Source organism: Lampetra fluviatilis, chromosome 9, assembly GCF_964198595.1.
Source record: "Lampetra fluviatilis chromosome 9, kcLamFluv1.1, whole genome shotgun sequence".
NCBI classification, from domain to species: Eukaryota; Metazoa; Chordata; class Hyperoartia; order Petromyzontiformes; family Petromyzontidae; genus Lampetra; species Lampetra fluviatilis.
This window is the reverse complement of record NC_136283.1, coordinates 7,651,070-7,669,113: the sequence shown is the minus strand read 5'-3', so window position 1 is coordinate 7,669,113 and position 18,044 is coordinate 7,651,070. Positions and strand designations below refer to the sequence as shown.

General features: G+C 42.6%; 1 protein-coding gene across 6 annotated transcripts in view; it reads left to right on the top strand.

Moving 5' to 3' along the window:
• Positions 1–18,044, top strand: part of LOC144934179 (kelch-like protein 2) — a 41,315-nt gene that overhangs the window by 5,340 nt on the left and 17,931 nt on the right. For 5 of the 6 annotated variants that reach the window (XM_078859733.1, XM_078859728.1, XM_078859732.1 and 2 more), the window contains 4 exons: positions 798–919; positions 1,635–1,797; positions 9,895–10,004; positions 10,923–11,039. In XM_078859733.1, the coding sequence (XP_078715859.1) occupies positions 798–919; positions 1,635–1,797; positions 9,895–10,004; positions 10,923–11,039 (512 nt within the window). Of the gene's footprint in view, positions 1–793; positions 920–1,634; positions 1,798–9,894; positions 10,005–10,922; positions 11,040–18,044 lie in introns of those variants that run through there. The other variant, XM_078859735.1, reaches the window with a different exon arrangement.

Below are 18,044 nucleotides of genomic sequence, written 5' to 3'. Positions count from 1 at the left end.
GTTTATACTCTTGGGTTATTTTTTTTCTATCCACGTGACTTTACCAAAAGAACCAAATAATATTAATTCCTGCAGTCACGAAAGCTTCAAATCAACCCATATAGTTTGTATAACACATTTCAAAATAATTTTTACTTAACTGTTCCAAGCACACAGGTGTGATACAAGTGCATAGATTAAATTGTTTTGGGTAACGGTTACCAACTGTAAATGAAATACTACAAAAATACTACAGAAGCATGAAAGTCCCACATCAAACTGCATATAGAATGGAAAATATTAAATCCACTTGAAGTAATTATTAGAGTTTTGGCAGAGACTTGAATAAACTAAATCATGCTGTACTGGACTGAATAAGTAGGCGTTATTTTAAATAAAGTAAATAGTTTCAGTGCAATGTATGGCATTTGCCATTGAAGTAATATATGTCTTAGGCACTATCCATGTCTCTGCAATTGGGATTATTTTAAATTTAGCTCTGAAGATGTTAATTAGAACTGGCAGGCCATTTGGATTTTGCCTATGCCGGGTACATGGACATATCACCTGTGGATTTTACCTCTGAATAATCGCCATATATAGTTACAAGTCGAAATAACATTTTATTTGGGCTATAATTTCTGTGTATAAATAAGGTGACCTATTTTAACGTCGCCTACTAATGAGCAGACATTCCAGTCACAGAGGATATCTGGGTCACGCTTTCATTGTCACATCTAAGGACAACAACATAACATGTTTTAGAAGCACTTATTAGCGCTGCTGAGGACCTGTAACAAGCGATGCTTGATGTACAGGCGAGATGGCGGAGAGCAAGGCGCAGAAAGTGGAGATCAAAGAAGTGGATGGCCGAGCACTTGCCCTGCTCATTGACTACGTGTACACAGCGGAGATCCAGGTGACCGAAGACAATGTGCAGGTGAGGACCAAGGGCGTCACCTGTAGCCACTGAGCTTGCATTTTGGTATCACTGAAGCTTTGGTTGGTGGATTTTATTTATGACAATTTTTTGACAGTGGGGCTTTCATGAAAAACGTTTTTTCCGCAAAGATACATTTGAGGATTTTAACTTGTTTAAAGTCCTAAATATTACGCTAACTGTATTTTAACATGCAAATAATGAGTATCCATCTGATCGAAGATCAAAAAGTATAATTTTCAGTTACTTGTAACTAAGCGCACTGGTCAATGAAAAATATGAATTCTCAGTAAAACATCATTCTTCCACTCGTATTGTGAAGTATAGCTTTTCCACGATGAAAATTTGATTAATTAAGTTTATATCTAAGCTGGGATGGCTCGAATCCATCCCTCTTGCTCCTATTAATTTTTCTTAATAAAAAAAATATTCCCTACTCCCAGTTTGTGCCGCATGAACAATTACAAAATGTGTTCCCTTTGCCCATTTCTGTGCAAAATGACGTGTTATGTCAGTGGCCGAATGTGTATACCTCCTTGCAAGCACTTTTTAATCATTGCTTTTGATTGCTTGTTCAGGCCAGATGCCTTTTGTGCCAAGCTGAAGAGTTGGGTATCTGTAAACCAAACTTGTGTAAGGGCATCACCCAGCATTTGGATGACGATCAGGGTGATTTATCATTTTTCACCAAATGCTGTCACTTTGCCCTCTTCAGATTTTGCTGCCTGCAGCGAGCTTACTCCAGCTGCCGGAGGTCCGGGATGCCTGCTGTGAATTTCTGCAGTCACAGCTGCACCCGTCCAACTGCCTGGGCATCCGGACATTCGCCGACATACACGCCTGCTCTGACCTCCTGCAGCACGCCAACACCTATGCCGGTCCGTTGCCTTTTAACTTTCTCCATGAATTTCATGAAGTAAAGGTGCGCGCCTGTATTGACTGTGTTTACATGGGCGCATGTGTGCGTGTGATAAATACAGTGAATAAAACAGTCTGGATGGCTCAGCTTGGATGAGAGAAGCAGGCTTCCACGTAAAGCTATCCCTCGATTTACGAACATTCAGTTTACGAAATTTCTCGTAGACCTAATTGACAAATTATGGACACCTTTCAATTAGCAAAAACTAATTTCCACTTGAACGTGAGGTCAAACAAGAACCACCCGGGAGGCTGCGTCATCCATCCGCGACAGTGTTACGATATCCCAACAGTGCCACGATATCCCAACAGTGCAACAGCAATGCCTCCACATCACCTTTCCAGTCATTCCAACATGCAGATCTTTTGGTGAGTTCCCCTGAAAAGGTTATCTATGTTTTAAATGAATTAGGATTAAATTGTGTTAATAATTATGTCATTATTATAATGATTTTTGTATTTTTAAAAGTGATATAGGTGTATATTTTTAGTTTTGGATTAGAGTTCGAATGACTGTCTGAAAAACATAACCATTTTTTAGTATTAAATTAAGGGGAAAAGTAATTCCGATTTACCAATGTCGTTCTACGTGGTTTATTTTTAACCATGTATCCCTTTCGTAAATCAAAGAACACCTGTAAATGGCTATGAGTTCAAATCACAGTCCAGATGACTCGGCTCATCGTCCCCACCAGGACCAGTGAAACGGCCACCACCTGGTGAGCACCATATGGTAGAAAGACAGCAGGTGGGTTCGTTAAATAGAGGCTGATTCCATGGAAGGAATGTGTAATTTCAGCCGTTACCATCAGAGAATCAGCTCTGCCAATCATTTTAGGTGCTTCATATGTTTTTAATTATAAACTGGGTTGAATATTGTAATCTAAAATAATTGGGAATGTTGTATACATTGTGCCATATAGGTGAGGAGGCACCCCAGATGAATAAAGTTAAATTAACAGAAGGTAAATGTCTCATGCTAGCTTGAAACACACTTTTCTGTGAGATCTTAGTGAAGTTTGTGGATTTTTTTTCTGGATTGCCAGAAGGACATTTTTGAGTTTATGGAAATTAATAATGAATTGTCATGACATACAGACTATTTTCAAAAGTACAGCAAGATCCTATAACAGTTATACATTGGCATCATTGCCAACGTTTGCGATGCCACTTACCATATGGTTTTTTTCCCGAATTGATTGGTGATGCTAGATTTCTTTGTGCTGAATAAGGAGGGCATCAGTCTGAGCTACATTTCAAAAAAGCAACACTTATGTTCTTTGTGAAGGTGAAGGTCTAATGACGTTGGTGGCTGTTACCTCCAAATATGAACATTGTTAATTGGTCTGTTTCATTATTTATGCTTTGTGCATGACAGTAGAGTGTTACCATGTTGGCTGATCCAGAAACAAGTCTTTATTTCTATATCTCTGCCTCTCACTTTGACTGCCATGATTTTACACTCTTCTTTGCCTAGGATATAGGAATTACTTTCCGAAGGAAGAGCCGATTTCTCACACCCTTGCACTCCTTCAGCGTAGCCCTATTAACAGTCCCAAGCCATTTCAAAAACATATAATCTCGTATTTTTGAAAGCTGACTGAGAACAAATGTGCACATTCATCCAAATGTTTTTTTGCTGTGTCCCATTAGCAAGCATAGTGAACCTTATATGAATTGTCTTTTTTTAATGGGCATTCTGCAGTTGTACATTATAGGTGGGTGCAGTTATTTCAGCATTTATTATTGTAGTGCACATGATTAATTCTCTATTGAACAATACTGTGCAGGCTTACTATTAATGGGTTGATAAAAAATGGGGTGAAAATGTAGGTGGGAATTTTACTTAAAACATTCACCTAAGCATGTGCTCATGTGCACTGCTTTGTTGAGAAGTCTTAGCTCATTTGTAGTCACTGCACATACCAATAAAACAACCTGTTTAGACAACGTGTAAAGACACGATTAAGTCTACAGTTATTATTCTTTGTAAGATGCATCAACTGTAACACTGGTGTATTCTGTATTCTGCTCGGACGGGGACGTAATGGTAAAATAACACACAGCGTTTACCGAGAGAAAATGCACACTAATGCCTATCTGAATACAGAGTCACACTATCACCTGTTGTATATGTTGGTTATCAAAATTTGTTATGTTGTATGCGTGCGTGGGTGAAATTATTATGTTGTATATGTGGGTTATGAATATTCAGTGAAAATAATAATAATCAAATGAAATTTGGCCAAATGTGTAATTATCCGGAAATATGTTAATTTATGTAATTATGCACATTTAATTATGCCAATTCGAGAGGTAATCGTAGTAATTATGCGAGTGGGTGTAATTATGATAATGCAAGTCGTTATGATAACCAGACCCCGCCTCGGTGACGAGGGTGGGTTATCGATCGGAATAAGGCAATTAATCGTATGCAGTTATGCAGGTGTGGTGTAAGTATGCAAGATTAACTTAGATTAACTCGGCATCGTTGTCTAGGTTCGTCTCATTCTCGCTTATATTTTAGGTCCCCGGTTCACCCCGTTATCGCTTTAACATTTACTGAGTATGTATTAGTGTGTTTATTAAGGTCACCAAGTTCAGATCTCAACGCAGAAGCAGATCTTATGCATAGATTTCAGGAACGAATCACACAACCACTTCTGTATTAATCAATTTATTACTAATTCAACCTCAACTATGATATAGTATGCGAACTCTCAATCCCGGAACGTCAACACGGCATCAATACAGTATCATCAACGATTGTCTGATTTCACTTTGACAACGGCACATGGATCCCGCATAACGCGATGGTTGTTAGTGAGAGAGAGAGTCGTGAAAATATGCAAATACTATGCTAAGAAAAACCTTAACGTTAATGAATGATTACTCAATATTGTTCACGCAGTACCGCACTCCTTATTGATCATATGCAACCCTTATCACGTTGTTAGCACCTTGGGTCACGGGACAGTTTAATATTCTGTAGAGGATGCGAGTACGTGCAGCGATTATGACTGAAAGATACTTGAAAGATTATACGGCGATAAAAAAAACACAATCAAAAACAGTTATTATTCTTAAAGGCACCAATCTCAACAGATACATCGGCAGGTTATCTGACAACAGAATGGCTCGGAGTAAGGGCCTGCGACGGTGCTCCTTTCCCGAAGATCGTTATCTTATACCAAGTTTACTAATTGGGGACCAGATCACCTGATAAGGATCTGGTGGGCCACCACTCCCCACGTGAGCGTGGCTCGGCGGAAGGAGGTGCCAAGAATCAATTCGTATTGATGGATCTGTTGGGAATTTATGCGATTAAGAGTACAGCCCACTAAATATTAAAGATAAAAATTACGAACACTCTTATAAACGACGGATGGCCATCACTCGGTCTCGTTGTGATGCCTTCACAGCCACGGATGGCTTATGGGTTCGAGTGTTTTTGAGTGGTAAGAGTTGTCTTGAATAGTCAGTGTTCGGAGTCGGTTCTTTATGTCAAACAGACGCCTGGTGGTCGTGTGGTGAGGGGGCGGTGCGCGTCATACGTATCAGTCGCTCCCCTGTCACCGTGGTGAACTGGTGGATGCCTGTTGATACGCTGTCGTAGTTCGGAACCCGGTCGGTAGGTGGCGCCCACAGCTCGCTCGCAGCGTGCAGTGTTGGGTCGTCGACCAAGGGTGAGCACGAAGCCTCGTCGCCAAACCGCGACCGTCAGCTGCAGAGACCTCCGACGCGGCAGAGGTTGACCCACGCAGGCCGAGTTGAGCTGTCAAGCGGGTCTTGCCCGCCTGCAGAGGAGATGGGGAGCCGCTTGAGTCGAGCCCCGAGAGCCGGCTTCGGTGAGCCGATCGAACTCGGCTGAGTCCCAGACGAGCTGAAGAGTCGAGCCGACCCGCTGGTCGCAGCTCGCTCCTGAGTCGACCCTCCCGGTCGAGCTGAAGATGAGTCGAGCCGACCCGCTGGTCGCAGCTCGCTCCTGAGTCGACCCTCCCGGTCGAACTGCTTTCCAATGCTCAGGGTCCTTTCTTTTTATGCCGAAAAATCCCTTTGGGTCCTGCCCACAAGGCGGGGTTTCTTTCGATTTTTGCTGTGTCAGGATCTGTCCGTAGGTAGGTGTGTCCATGTGTGTGTCCGTACGTCCGTATGTCCTTGTGTGCATCACCCACGGTATATTCCGTTGTCATACTCCCTCCATAAAATCCACGAGCAAACAATCAGATGTTACAAATTGCCTCACAGTCGTCTCTCTGTCTGGGTGCGATATTATCTCTTGTCTGGCCTTCTTCATGAACCAAAACACAGACGTTACAAATCGTCTCACAGGCGTCTCTGTCCGTGTTGCACGACCTGGAGGGAGGGCAACACTCCCTCCGACCCTCACCGATGCACAAAGAAATGGTTAAAAAGTTTTAAGTTAACATTTGTCCCTTACCATTTCACAGTTATGATTCTGTATGTAACCTAAGGTCTGCCGTTTCCCATCGTGGTGCTTGACCCAAGTGGAGGTGCCTCCCCGAGCGTATACACACTCTTATCCCGCGCTGCGGGGATACAAAGACGGCCGGGATCTCCCTTTCTCTCCGACCCTGGGTTTAACATCGCTCTTTTATTATGTATTTTATATTCGACCTGGTGGTGATTCATCCCGTTATCCTGGCTTTTCATAAGTTTTACTTTTGTCTTTTCATGCATAGGCTTATTATTATTAATTTATTTCCGATATCTTAGGTTAAGGGGTAAGTTTCTTGATCCTAGGAATTCGTATTCCTTGGTGTCTGCATGGTTATATAAGCGGAATATAGTTTACGGTGAATAGCGTTAACATTGATGTTATGTACGATATTATGTATTGTGATGTCTTTAACTTAACTTGTTTATCAGGGCTTTACTGACATGAAGTTGCATTTCATAGCCCCGCAGTCTTTGCCTCACCCTGTCTCTGCTCGCCGTTGTTGTTGCTGTCCAGCTGACGCCGTTAACTCAAGGCCTCATTAATTTCCGTCACTCCTTGTAGGTGAGGGCGGTTGAACCTTGGAGTCAGTTCTGGTTTTTGTCTGCCTGCTTCTTCTGATGTCCCCTGACCCCGGGAGTTATTATTTCTACTTTTATGGCCTGTCGAAGCCCGACTCGCTGTTGCTGGGCTGGTGGGTCGCTGGGTTGGTGTCGTTCCCGGCTTTTTGCTTACGTTTGCAGTTCGCCGTGCTCTTAATTTCCTTCCCTCTTCAACCTTATATCGACTATTCGCTCCTGTCTGGGTGCGATTCAATTTTGACTTAGGAAGGTTCTGATTGTCATATGCTTCGGGTCGAGTTGTATAAAAAGTATTAAAGTATGGAAATAACATTTCATATTGACTTAATGATGGTGATGGTTCAGTAGGCGTAACTTGTGGCCTGGTTTAATTGGAGTGGGTGTGAATATCAATAACTTTAGCCTACCCTGTTGTTAAATTCCGACTTTAACGTTACTTTAATAGCAATACAGAATAATTGAGCTTTTTGCTTAACTAGGCGAACGCGAACTTCTGGTGACCCCCGCAGCCTTGTTGTTGCTGAGTCTGCATCCTTGAGAGATATACCACACTCTTATTCGTCTCACTGTGGCCACCCAACCTTCTGCTCTGGGAGTGTTATTCTTAATTTCAGGTCAAAGGCCCCCTCACGTTCAGACGTGCAGGGTTGTTTAAATCAGCTCCCTCCCCTGTGCACACAGCCTTGAGCTGACCCACTTATTTAATAATTTAATTCCTTGGCCTTTTTGGGTATCTTTGCTCCCTCCAGTTCATTACTTAACAACCCCTGGTGTTTTGCAGTTTGCTGCGCTTTGGGGTGTTTTCATTCATTATATATCAAGTAAAAAGATAATATATAAAAATATCAAGTTTGGAAGAAGGGTTTAGTATACAACACACACCGCACAGAAATCTGCTCTTATCAAGACGCTCATTCATTGGGCTAACAAAGTGTCAGATGGTGATAGTCTGAGAAGTGAAATTAAACATTAAACGGTTACAATGATACAATAATCAACAGGGCATTGAATGTCAAGACCAAATCAAATAACACGAGCATTGAAACTGCCCAAGTAATTAAAACTATTAAAAATACCGTACATTGTGGGAGTAACTGATAAACTAGCCAGATGTTTGGAAAAACAAAACATCCGGTTCAAATTTGGCATGGTCCATAAAATACAGACTTGAATATCTGGTACAAAAGATATATTACTGACGCTATCAACAGAAGATGTGTACCGGAGTAATTGCACTTGTGGCAAATGCTATGTTGGGCAAACAGGACGAATGATCAGCACGAGACTAAAAGAACACCAAAGAAATATTAAATACTCTCAAATACAACTGTATTTGCGGTGGTTCTCTTACATTGACATGCTAATCTCTTACAATACAATGGCCACCTCCACAGCTTTGTTTTCCTCAATGTGGCGGTGGCGTCCGGTTTTCTTACATTGACATGCTAATCTTACATTAACAGGCTAAATGTCTCATTAACACAGTCACCGTTGTGGTGATTTTCTAACAGTGACATGCTAATCTCTCACAATACAATGGCCACCTCCACAGCTTCATAGTCGTGGAGGTATATCAGCTCTCTGATCTTACATTTACACGCAAATTTCATCTCTAACCCCGCCCACTTACCCTTGGGCTACACCCATCTCAAACCTATATAACATCCTGCTTCAGCAGCTCTTAGCTCTCCCGCTAGATTTTTTTCACCTGATGACGATTGCTTGTGTTGCGATCGAAACGTAGTGATATTTTTATTTACGTGGCTTAACCGAAAGACCCAAAGAATATGAATTCCTGCAGTCATGAATGCTTTAAGTCAAGATCTAGTTTTAATTACTGGCGAAACGTCGTACTCAGATTGTAAATGTTGTCGCTTGGCTGTCCAAAACAACGATGTGCTGTACTAGTGACGAATTGGCATGTTCTGTTTACATGACAACCCTTACTAGTTGGCTGTTTTTGGTGGTGGTGGGTTGAATGACACATTTATATATTTATGCGATCTAACCCAAAAAAACTCTTATGAACACTGGTGTATGTTGGTTCAATCACAGTGCCATCACATGTAGAGATTCAAGTTCAGCCACAGGCAACCAAAACTGTACATTGCCCTCTGCTAAAAAGTGTAGTCATGGGTTTTGGTGGAGGGAGGAACAAGGCTGTCTTAAACCTCCCTGTGAGTATTACAAGTATTCATCATAAGTTTACTCTTTGAAAAGGTGGATTTTTTTAAAAGACTTAATAAGTTGATGGCTTTGTAAGTTTAAAATAGCCATGCCTAAAAGTGACATGCCTGCTATATGTGTCAACTGCCAGTGGGCCTGCTGGGTGTGTCTGCATTGGTATCCCACCTGCTGTGTGCTGTGCACATTAAGACCTAAGAACACTAGGCTATGCACTCGTACAGAAGCATGTTTCCCAGCAGTAGAGCAACCCAGAAAAAGCCTTGATGTGTGATGAACGTTCAGCTTTAGTAGACCAGGTGGTGTGCTTTGAACGTGGCAGGGATCTTCACTGTTATATGGAGCTAATGCAAATCTGATCAGCAAAACTAAAGCCTTCTCTATGTGTGAGGAATTATATTATAACAAACAGCCAGTCTTGAGTCTTGTACTTTGTCAAAAGCTTAACCTCATCTCCAAACCGTACTATTACATTGTGTTGCCATGTGTAATCCCAATTCAGTATTCGGAATGTCAATATTCAAATTGGGCCTTGGTGCCGATACACAAATGGCCCACTCTTTTAAAATTCCATTGCAGGATCTTTAGCGTCTACTATGAAGCAGACTGAATCTGTTAGAGTTAATAAACCTGCAATCTTAACCTGGGCATCTTGCCGGATTCAAACCGCTAACCTCTCGAACAAGAGATGAACGCACAACTGCTGGGCCATGTCACCACCCATGTAAACACCAGCACACGTTGTTAACACACTACCAGTATATTGAGCCACTGACAATGTGTATTCTGGGTATGTGAGCTGCTAACATTCACCCCGCTTTGCGTGTCCACAGAACAGCACTTCTCTGACGTGGTGCAGGCAGAGGAGTTCCTCTCACTATCGGTGGAGCAGGTCTGTGACCTCATCGCCAGCGACAGACTGATGGTCCCTTCAGAGGAAAAGGTACGACTGTAGCTGTTATAAAAAATTTACATATAATATCTGGGTTTTTTGGTAGGAGTGGGTATTGTTTATATTTCTAGAATGTTACCGGTAGGAACCTCTGGTTACACCAGCCCACAAGGGATTATAGTGTTCGTCCTTCGTGCAGGGAGGGGCTGGGTGGGGAGGGAGGGGCTGGGTGGGGAAGGGAGGGTGGGGAGGGGCTGGGTGGGGAGGGTGTGAAGGGGCTGGGTGGGGAGGGTTGGGAGGGGTTGGGTGGGGAGGGTGGGGCTGGGTGGGGGGTGGGAGGGGTGGGGCTGGGTGGGGAGGGGCTGGTCATCCCGTGGTGCCCTTATAAAACTCAACGTTTAACCTACTCACGCCGGCTTGTGCCCGCCCTCACAGTCGGGCATATTTGCGGAATACACCACGCCGCCGTTGACCCTGGCCATTGACCGAGCAACTCAACGTTCCTACCAGCTCCCTCCGCAGGAATGTGTTTTGGTGTCTCCCATCATTAATCCAGTGCTCAGAGGCAAGGGTTGGTGGATCACATATAATTCTGACACTACCCTGTATGTTGGCTGCAAGTTGACCAGGAGATAGCAGTACAGCAGATGGGTTTGTCATTCTGCTTTTGACCTTTGAGTGTTGTTTTCTCAAATGCATGGTATTTTTATGGATATTTAGATTTACTCCCACCCACCTCTAAAGTACTCCTTTGAAATGAATTCACCAATCATTCCAGTCGAGAACCCTCCTGATAAAGAGCCCGTTTTCTGGAGATATATTATTATATTGCTGATTGTGATAGAGGTTGTTCAGGTGAGATCTGTTGGAAAGGGATATCAGTGGTTGTTGCGTTAGGAGCTTATGATGATGCTGGTGCCTGACATTGGTTTGGAGAGGCAGCTGTGGGTGACGTGACTTTTTCTGCAGGTGTTTGAAGCGGTACTGGCATGGGTGAACCACGACCGCGAGAAGCGACAGGAGCTGATGGCTAGCCTCCTGGAGAATGTGCGTTTGCCTCTGCTCTCTCGCGAGTACCTGGTGGAGGTAAGCCCCATTATTCCTGTGCCTTGTCGTTACGTTTGAGCCGTAAAAATTGGGTTTGTGTTCTCTTGCGGTAGCGCTGTATCTTTCTCACACTTAATAGGATAGTCGGCATCCTTGCAACTCGGTATGTACACAAATAAGTGTTTCGAGAAACTTTCCCAACTTAATTTGCATGTATCTGTGTCAGCCCGGTGGGTAAGCATATCTCCAGCACTCATTATCTTGGCTTTTGTGAAGAAACGATTTTAATATACGATTGTCAGCTTGGTATAAAAGCAAGGTTATAAAGATATAGAGTACAAAGCTGTTTTCAGACCAATCCAAAAGTTAAATTCTGGCACAATCTTCAATTGACTGGCAATGCCTGACAGTCTTGGGTGTTGCTAAAAGTGTCTTCTAATTTATAAATGGGTCATTGGCTCCTATGCATTTTAAAACTGAATGCTGACCTACATAGGTATTGGCCATGGTAAAAAAACACTAATCTTGGAGTGTAATACATTATTCAGCTTCCTATCTAATGGTAGAAAACTCAATTCCCGGAGCCTATTTTGTAGATGGTGACAAACAATATCACAAACCTCCTATGATTGCACAAAGGAATATATCCTGGAATAGAAATAAGTACTTTGTTAAAAAATATTTTACAATAATTTGGCCAGGTCATAGTATCTTCATACACAATTCTTAATAAGTTTTAATAATCCTGCCCACTGGTTGTTTCTAATTTTTGCTTATTTTCATCTTGAAAGCATTGGTGTTATTTTTCAATTTCCTATACAGTACGTCCTCGTTTAACGCCGAAGATGGGTTCCTGAAAAGTGCCGCGTCAAGCGAAAACAATTTCCCCATAAATAATGTAATGCTAAAGTTTGTCGAGATACAATGTACGCGCACACACACACACAGTCAGATGGCAGGACAAATATCTGAGGGTACACCGCCACCTTACTGTATCATTCTGCATACTGTATCCTAACGCTCAGATGTGCAACTCAAGAAACTAGTTCCTTGTTAACCGCTGAGAAACAGTGTTATAACGGTGCACGTTCTATGTTGTGCGAAAAGTTGTTCCCTGGTGGAAGAACCACTTTATGGTGACTATGTGCTGCGTGAACACGCATTAAGCGAGGACTCACCGTACTTCTAACACAACGTTTCATGGGTTTACTTTTTCTTCTCCAGGAAGCACGTCAATATTTGCAGAGCAGGGGCTTCTGAACTCTATTTATGGCATCTCCTCTGGTTCACCTTTCCAAATGAATCAGTCTGTATAATTCCCTTGCATATTAGGTTATTACACATTTCACCTATCTGATGATTGGTTCAAATGTTAACCTTTACCTTAGTGGGTGCATAGGATGAAAATTGTGACACCTTACCTGATACACTCTCTTCACTCAATCGGGCAAAAGTTTTCCAGCAACTGAAAATATAAGTGATGAGATAGGGAAAAAAATAGGTCGATATGTAAGCTTCCTTCATTTATACCAGGTAACATAACATGAAGATATATCTTCTTTGCAAGAGATATGTGGAGGAAATATTTTAAAAAAATATTAATTAAACTAGTGGATTTAAAATCCAGGAATAGTAAATCAAATGCAGTCCATATTTTAATATCTGTCTCATTTCTCCTATATGAAATAAATCAGTGCACATTGATTACACTAGTCCTGTTTATTGTTAGATATGGAAAACCCGAGGGGATCTAGTTTCGAAAGCCTTAAAATAAGAACCACTGCATGTGATTCAGTAACAGTTTAAAACCAATTTAAATCTATTGTTGCTGCCAAAGGAATTCATGAGGAAATGGTTGCAAACAGCTTTTCTAAATGAACACAGGCTGCTGGCCCAAATTTCAATTTGGCTTTTTGTAGGAAATGGTTTGGTGCCGTTGACGAGCACTGCACTCATCTTGGCAGCAGAGGAGCAATGTTCCCTAGCTCGGTACTTCCAGAACTGGTAGATTACCATCCAGACACATTTGACTACATTACCCAGCGAGTCTTGCTTTTAAATTACAATAGAAAAATTCATTTTTCATTCTTACAGTTGACTAGTTGTACTCTTACCTGCCATAGCATAGTTTTCTATGTACGGTGTGAAAGAAGGTCAACATACCTACAGAGCAATAGGGGTAATTCTGAAGTCCCCCATTGATTGACTTCCCTATCTGCCAATGTAAAATCCAAACATCAAATATCTCACCATGTTGCGGTAGTCATCTGTGATGCGAACACATAATATGCAAGTTTAAGTGCAACTATCTTCTTGGTTCTTTCGGTAAATTCACGTAGAAGGGAAGTAATAAAATAATAAAAAATAAAACATAATATAATAATAAAATAATATAATATATAAAAAATAAGTGCAACTAACCCAAGAAGGCTTTAACATCCTCTGGATTCAAATTTCACTCTTCTCTATGACTGCTCATTCTTTGCAGCATGTATCTGAACATCAGTGGAGCACACTTCATGGTAATATGATCACCAGCAATGAACGTATTTTATGTAAATATATAAATGTGTGTACCCACAATTTTCACACAAAGGGCGTACTATATTTTTGGAATGTTTAGCCCCTAATTTCTGAACTGGTCAAATGAGTTTGAGGTAGGAGCTCCCCTCCCACTATACTATCTCACGTTCCAGATTTTCTACTGCAGTGTTTATATCCAACCTAACAGCCTGGTCCCAAATCTACCTGCATTACTCTGCTGATTTAACTGGAAAGAGAACAACTATAGGTATCCAAACACAGGCATCCCTCAATATTCTCTCATTCGTATTTGTATTCTGTCGGTTCATGGGCTAGTTTTGTGCATAAAAGTTACGTGGGGCTAATACATATTCAAAACATTTAGGTTGATTGTTCATTGGAAGTTCAAAGACAATGTTGCTCATTTCAGCAGCAATTAAGCATTTGTTTGCAGTTAATTTAAATATTGCAAATACATTTTAGCAATTGTTCTGGTCTGCTATTAGTCTACATAAGGCGTGGTTGCATACTTTTCAAGCACTGACCCGGCTTAGGTCCAATCAGTACTTGGCGGTCGGGATCCCATTGAGCATAGATATTCTGGCTGTACTATTACAGGCTGATCAGTAGGAGGCACTCTCTCCATTGTTTTGAGTGTCAACCAATAGTGGCAGTTATCAATACAATAAAATGCTATGGGCACAACAATAACAGCCGCTATTCGCCACTAAGTGGTGGTGATGTCACCACGAAGCTTGTACCAGGCTCTGCACGTTGAGGCCACGTGAAGTGTCGAACGCCCGCTGACAGGAGGTCACGGGACAGACCCAGGTGCTACGGGTTGACTGACTGAGATGACCGAGATGACTGGCTGATGCACCACCTGTGCCAACTTGCTGTGCTTTAGCCACCCAGCGCTCCGCTCGTTGTTGTGAGCGTTGCTCCTCAGCCCTCCGTTCTTGTTGGAGGGCGACTGCCTCCAACTGCCCAGTAGCATCCTTCACGAGCCTCCTCCACAGAGGCCGATCCTGACACTGCTGGTACCAGTAATCGGCAAGTCTATTCAGCTCCACATCCTCCTGCACCACATCGCGCCCGTTTAGCCCCCTCTATCCGGCCGAACAAAAGCTGTTTAGGCATGCGGTGACTGGGCATGCGGGCTATCTGACACAGCCAACGCAGCCTTGCCTGCCAGAGGAGCTCACCGATGGGACATTGTTTAGATCTTTCAAGGATTTGTGAGCTCCTCAGACAATCCAGCCTGGTTAATCCCAGGATGGATCGTAGGCAGGCCAGCCTAAATGTTTCTAACTGGCAAAGATGTCCGTTAGGGGGGGTCCACGTTTCGCAAGCATAGAGAAGGGAGGGAATGACCGTGGCCGAGAAGACCTGAAGCTTCATGTGGAGCGACAGACCAGGTAGCTTCCACACAGTGTTTCGCAACCGATGAAAAGATAATGCCTCTCGACTGATTTCAGAGTGGGACCTCTGCTGTCAAACCGGAGCCGGTCATGAGCACACTGCCCAGGTATAGGAAACTCCACTCTCTCCACAACTACCCCATCACCAATTGGGAGTTGTGGGGGTGGAGTGTCCGATGATACAAAATACCCAGGCAGGTGCCTAGTTTTGGTGGGGCTGATGGTAAGGCCCCCACCCCTTAGTAGCACTCTCCGGGTTCAGCAGCAGCGCCTCCAACTCCTCCTCTGAGTGAGCGGCAATTACCAGATCATCGGCATACATTACGTGGTTGACCAATAGGGAGTCATCCCTTGACCGCACCCGGGCATCGATCAGCCTCCCATTGTATCTGTACCAGATGGAAATTCCTCCGGTATAGCCATCGAAGGCTTCACGAACTACGTGGTCGAAAAAGATGTTAAATAATGTGGGAGCCAGAGGACATTCCTGTCGCACCCCAAGGTGAACAGGGAATGGCTCCAACTCCCGGCCACGTAGTTTTACCTGGGCCCGCTCATCATCATGAAGGTCCTTAATGATCGTGAGCAGAGGGTCAGGGACTCCGAAAGCATGAAGAATAACCCAGAGCCCAGGCATACTGATGGTATCATAGGCCTTGGCCAGGTCAATAAAGCAGAGATGTAGGTTTTGTTGTAATTCCTTACACCTCTGCTGTAGCAGACAGACAGAAAATATGGCATCTGTGCAGGACTGCCCTTTCCTGAAACCGCATTGGGGCTCCGCAAGCCTCTCCTCTGCGTGCCTGGCAAGGCGATGTTGAATAATCCTTGCCAAGACCTTTCCCGGCACACTGAGGAGTGAGATGCCCCTGTAGTTACAGTCTGTGCTGTCCCCCTTCTTAAAGAGTGGGACCACCAAGGCATCCTTCCAATCCTGCAGAACCCATCCAGTGGTCCAGACTGTTATGATGTCATGTAGGGCAGTCTGCACAAACGTCACCCTCCCTCAGCATTTCGCTTGGGAGATCATCTCTGCCTGGTGCCTTTCCTGGTCTCAGACTCTGGATCGCCTTTAGTACTTCACCTCAGCCAGCCACTCACAGGAGATGACTTCTTCCAATATTTGAGACACCGCAGCTTCAGTAGGGTCATCCCCACTTTGTCCCACGATGTTTTCCATGCCGAGGGATTTCCCCTCCCCCAGGACTTCACAGAAATGCTCACCAAGAATAAGTAGACCGTATAGACCAGTACACTCGCCCAGCTTAATAACCATTGCTACAGTCTACATTATAGACTACCAGTACACTCACTCCGATTAAGAACCAGGCTACAGTCTACATTAATTATTTTTATTTAATTTTTATTCATTTTTTTTCTACGTGACTTTACCGAAAGGACCAAATAATATAACACATTGCAGAGCCACTTAATGGCATCTTGTCCGGCAGGGGGAGCATTACAATGACACAAAAATATGGCGTGATATTTGTTGCACTTTGATGCTTTATAGGTATTAAAAATGTTCAAGTATAAAAAAAAATATTTGCTGAATTTCAACATCATGTCGATTTTTTTACAGGTTGTGGCTATTGAATCGACAATAAAAAACACATCAGTTTTATATATTTCGATTTAAAGCTTTCATGACTGCAGGGATTCATATTATTGGTTCTTTCGGTAAAGTCACGGCTGCTTGCGTTGTGGCCGAAACGTCGTGATAATTGTATTACACTTTATGTTTATTATTTTATTATTTCCCTTCTACGTGACTTTACCGAAAGAACCAAGAATAGATTTTTATATATATATGTTCAATTCAGGTTGGGTAGTGTGTGAGATCTGTTGCTCTGGACTGGCAGGTGCACACTGCGTGCAACTAACCGTGTCATTCTATTTGTTGCTGTTTTTGGTTATATTATTTGACTTATTTCATAACATGTATAAAGAATCAAATCTAGCAGCAAGTATGATGCCATAGCCCACAGTCCATGTGCAATACATCCCATTTATCAACCCACTGCTGGGTGAGGGCCTCCCCCACTGTTGTGCAAGCAGTGAAAGCCACTTGACCTTACTTGACCACGCTGGTCAGTGCTGGTTGATGAAGGTGGGCGGAGTACAGAAAACAAAAAAGATTGTGCTGCACTGCCCTCTGCTGCCAACATTACCCACTACACCTATTTTGTTGCTAGTCGTCACCTATCCAAGCACTGCTGCTTTGCTTTAAAAGTCCGATGGGATTGGGCTCATTTGGTATGGTGTGGTCATCGGCACACATTGTTTACAGTACTAAATATATCTGAATTCTTTGGGTCTTTCGGTAAAGTCACGTAGATGGATCAAATAATAAAATATAATAAAAATAATAACAATATCACGACGTTTCAATTGCAACACAAGCAATCGTCATCAGGTGAGAAATATCGCGAGAGAGCTGCTGATAATATATATAAGCTTTAAGTCAAGATTTAAATATATTTGCTTTTGCTCAATATATAAGCACGTTGTCTTATTGTTGGCGAAGGCTTTGCTAAGCTTCTTGCTTTCTGATCTATGTTTATTTAAGTTGGGTTGTAAAAGCAGCTAGGGGAGGTTTTATATTGTTTCTTGGGAATGTAGTCTCGGAATTCTCTGACTGATTAATAGGACTGACGCGAGTGGAGGCACTGACTTGACAGAATAGCTTTCATGTAGCTACATAGGGTTCTTTTTATTAATGATGAAACTTTCTATCCCAAAGTAAGCCCATCCAGCAAATTGCCGCATTCCATGTGTACATTAAACATTTCAACATTTTGTGAAGGCACAAGCATGATAATAGTTACGCTATTTGTCAATTTACAGTCTACTTAATGATACATTGCATTATAATTGATTGAGGATTCAGTCTTCAATATATTTTAGTTATACAAAAAAAGTACGTGCATAACTGATACTATAAGCGGACAACAAATCCATAATCATACTTAAACGATACATAAACAACAAATCACCTTCCATACTAATTTACACCTCCGTCTTGCCAAACATATTGAATCTCAGTGGGCTTCCCCAGGGTTAAAGAGTCCATCAGCATCTTTATAACCAGGCGACAGTC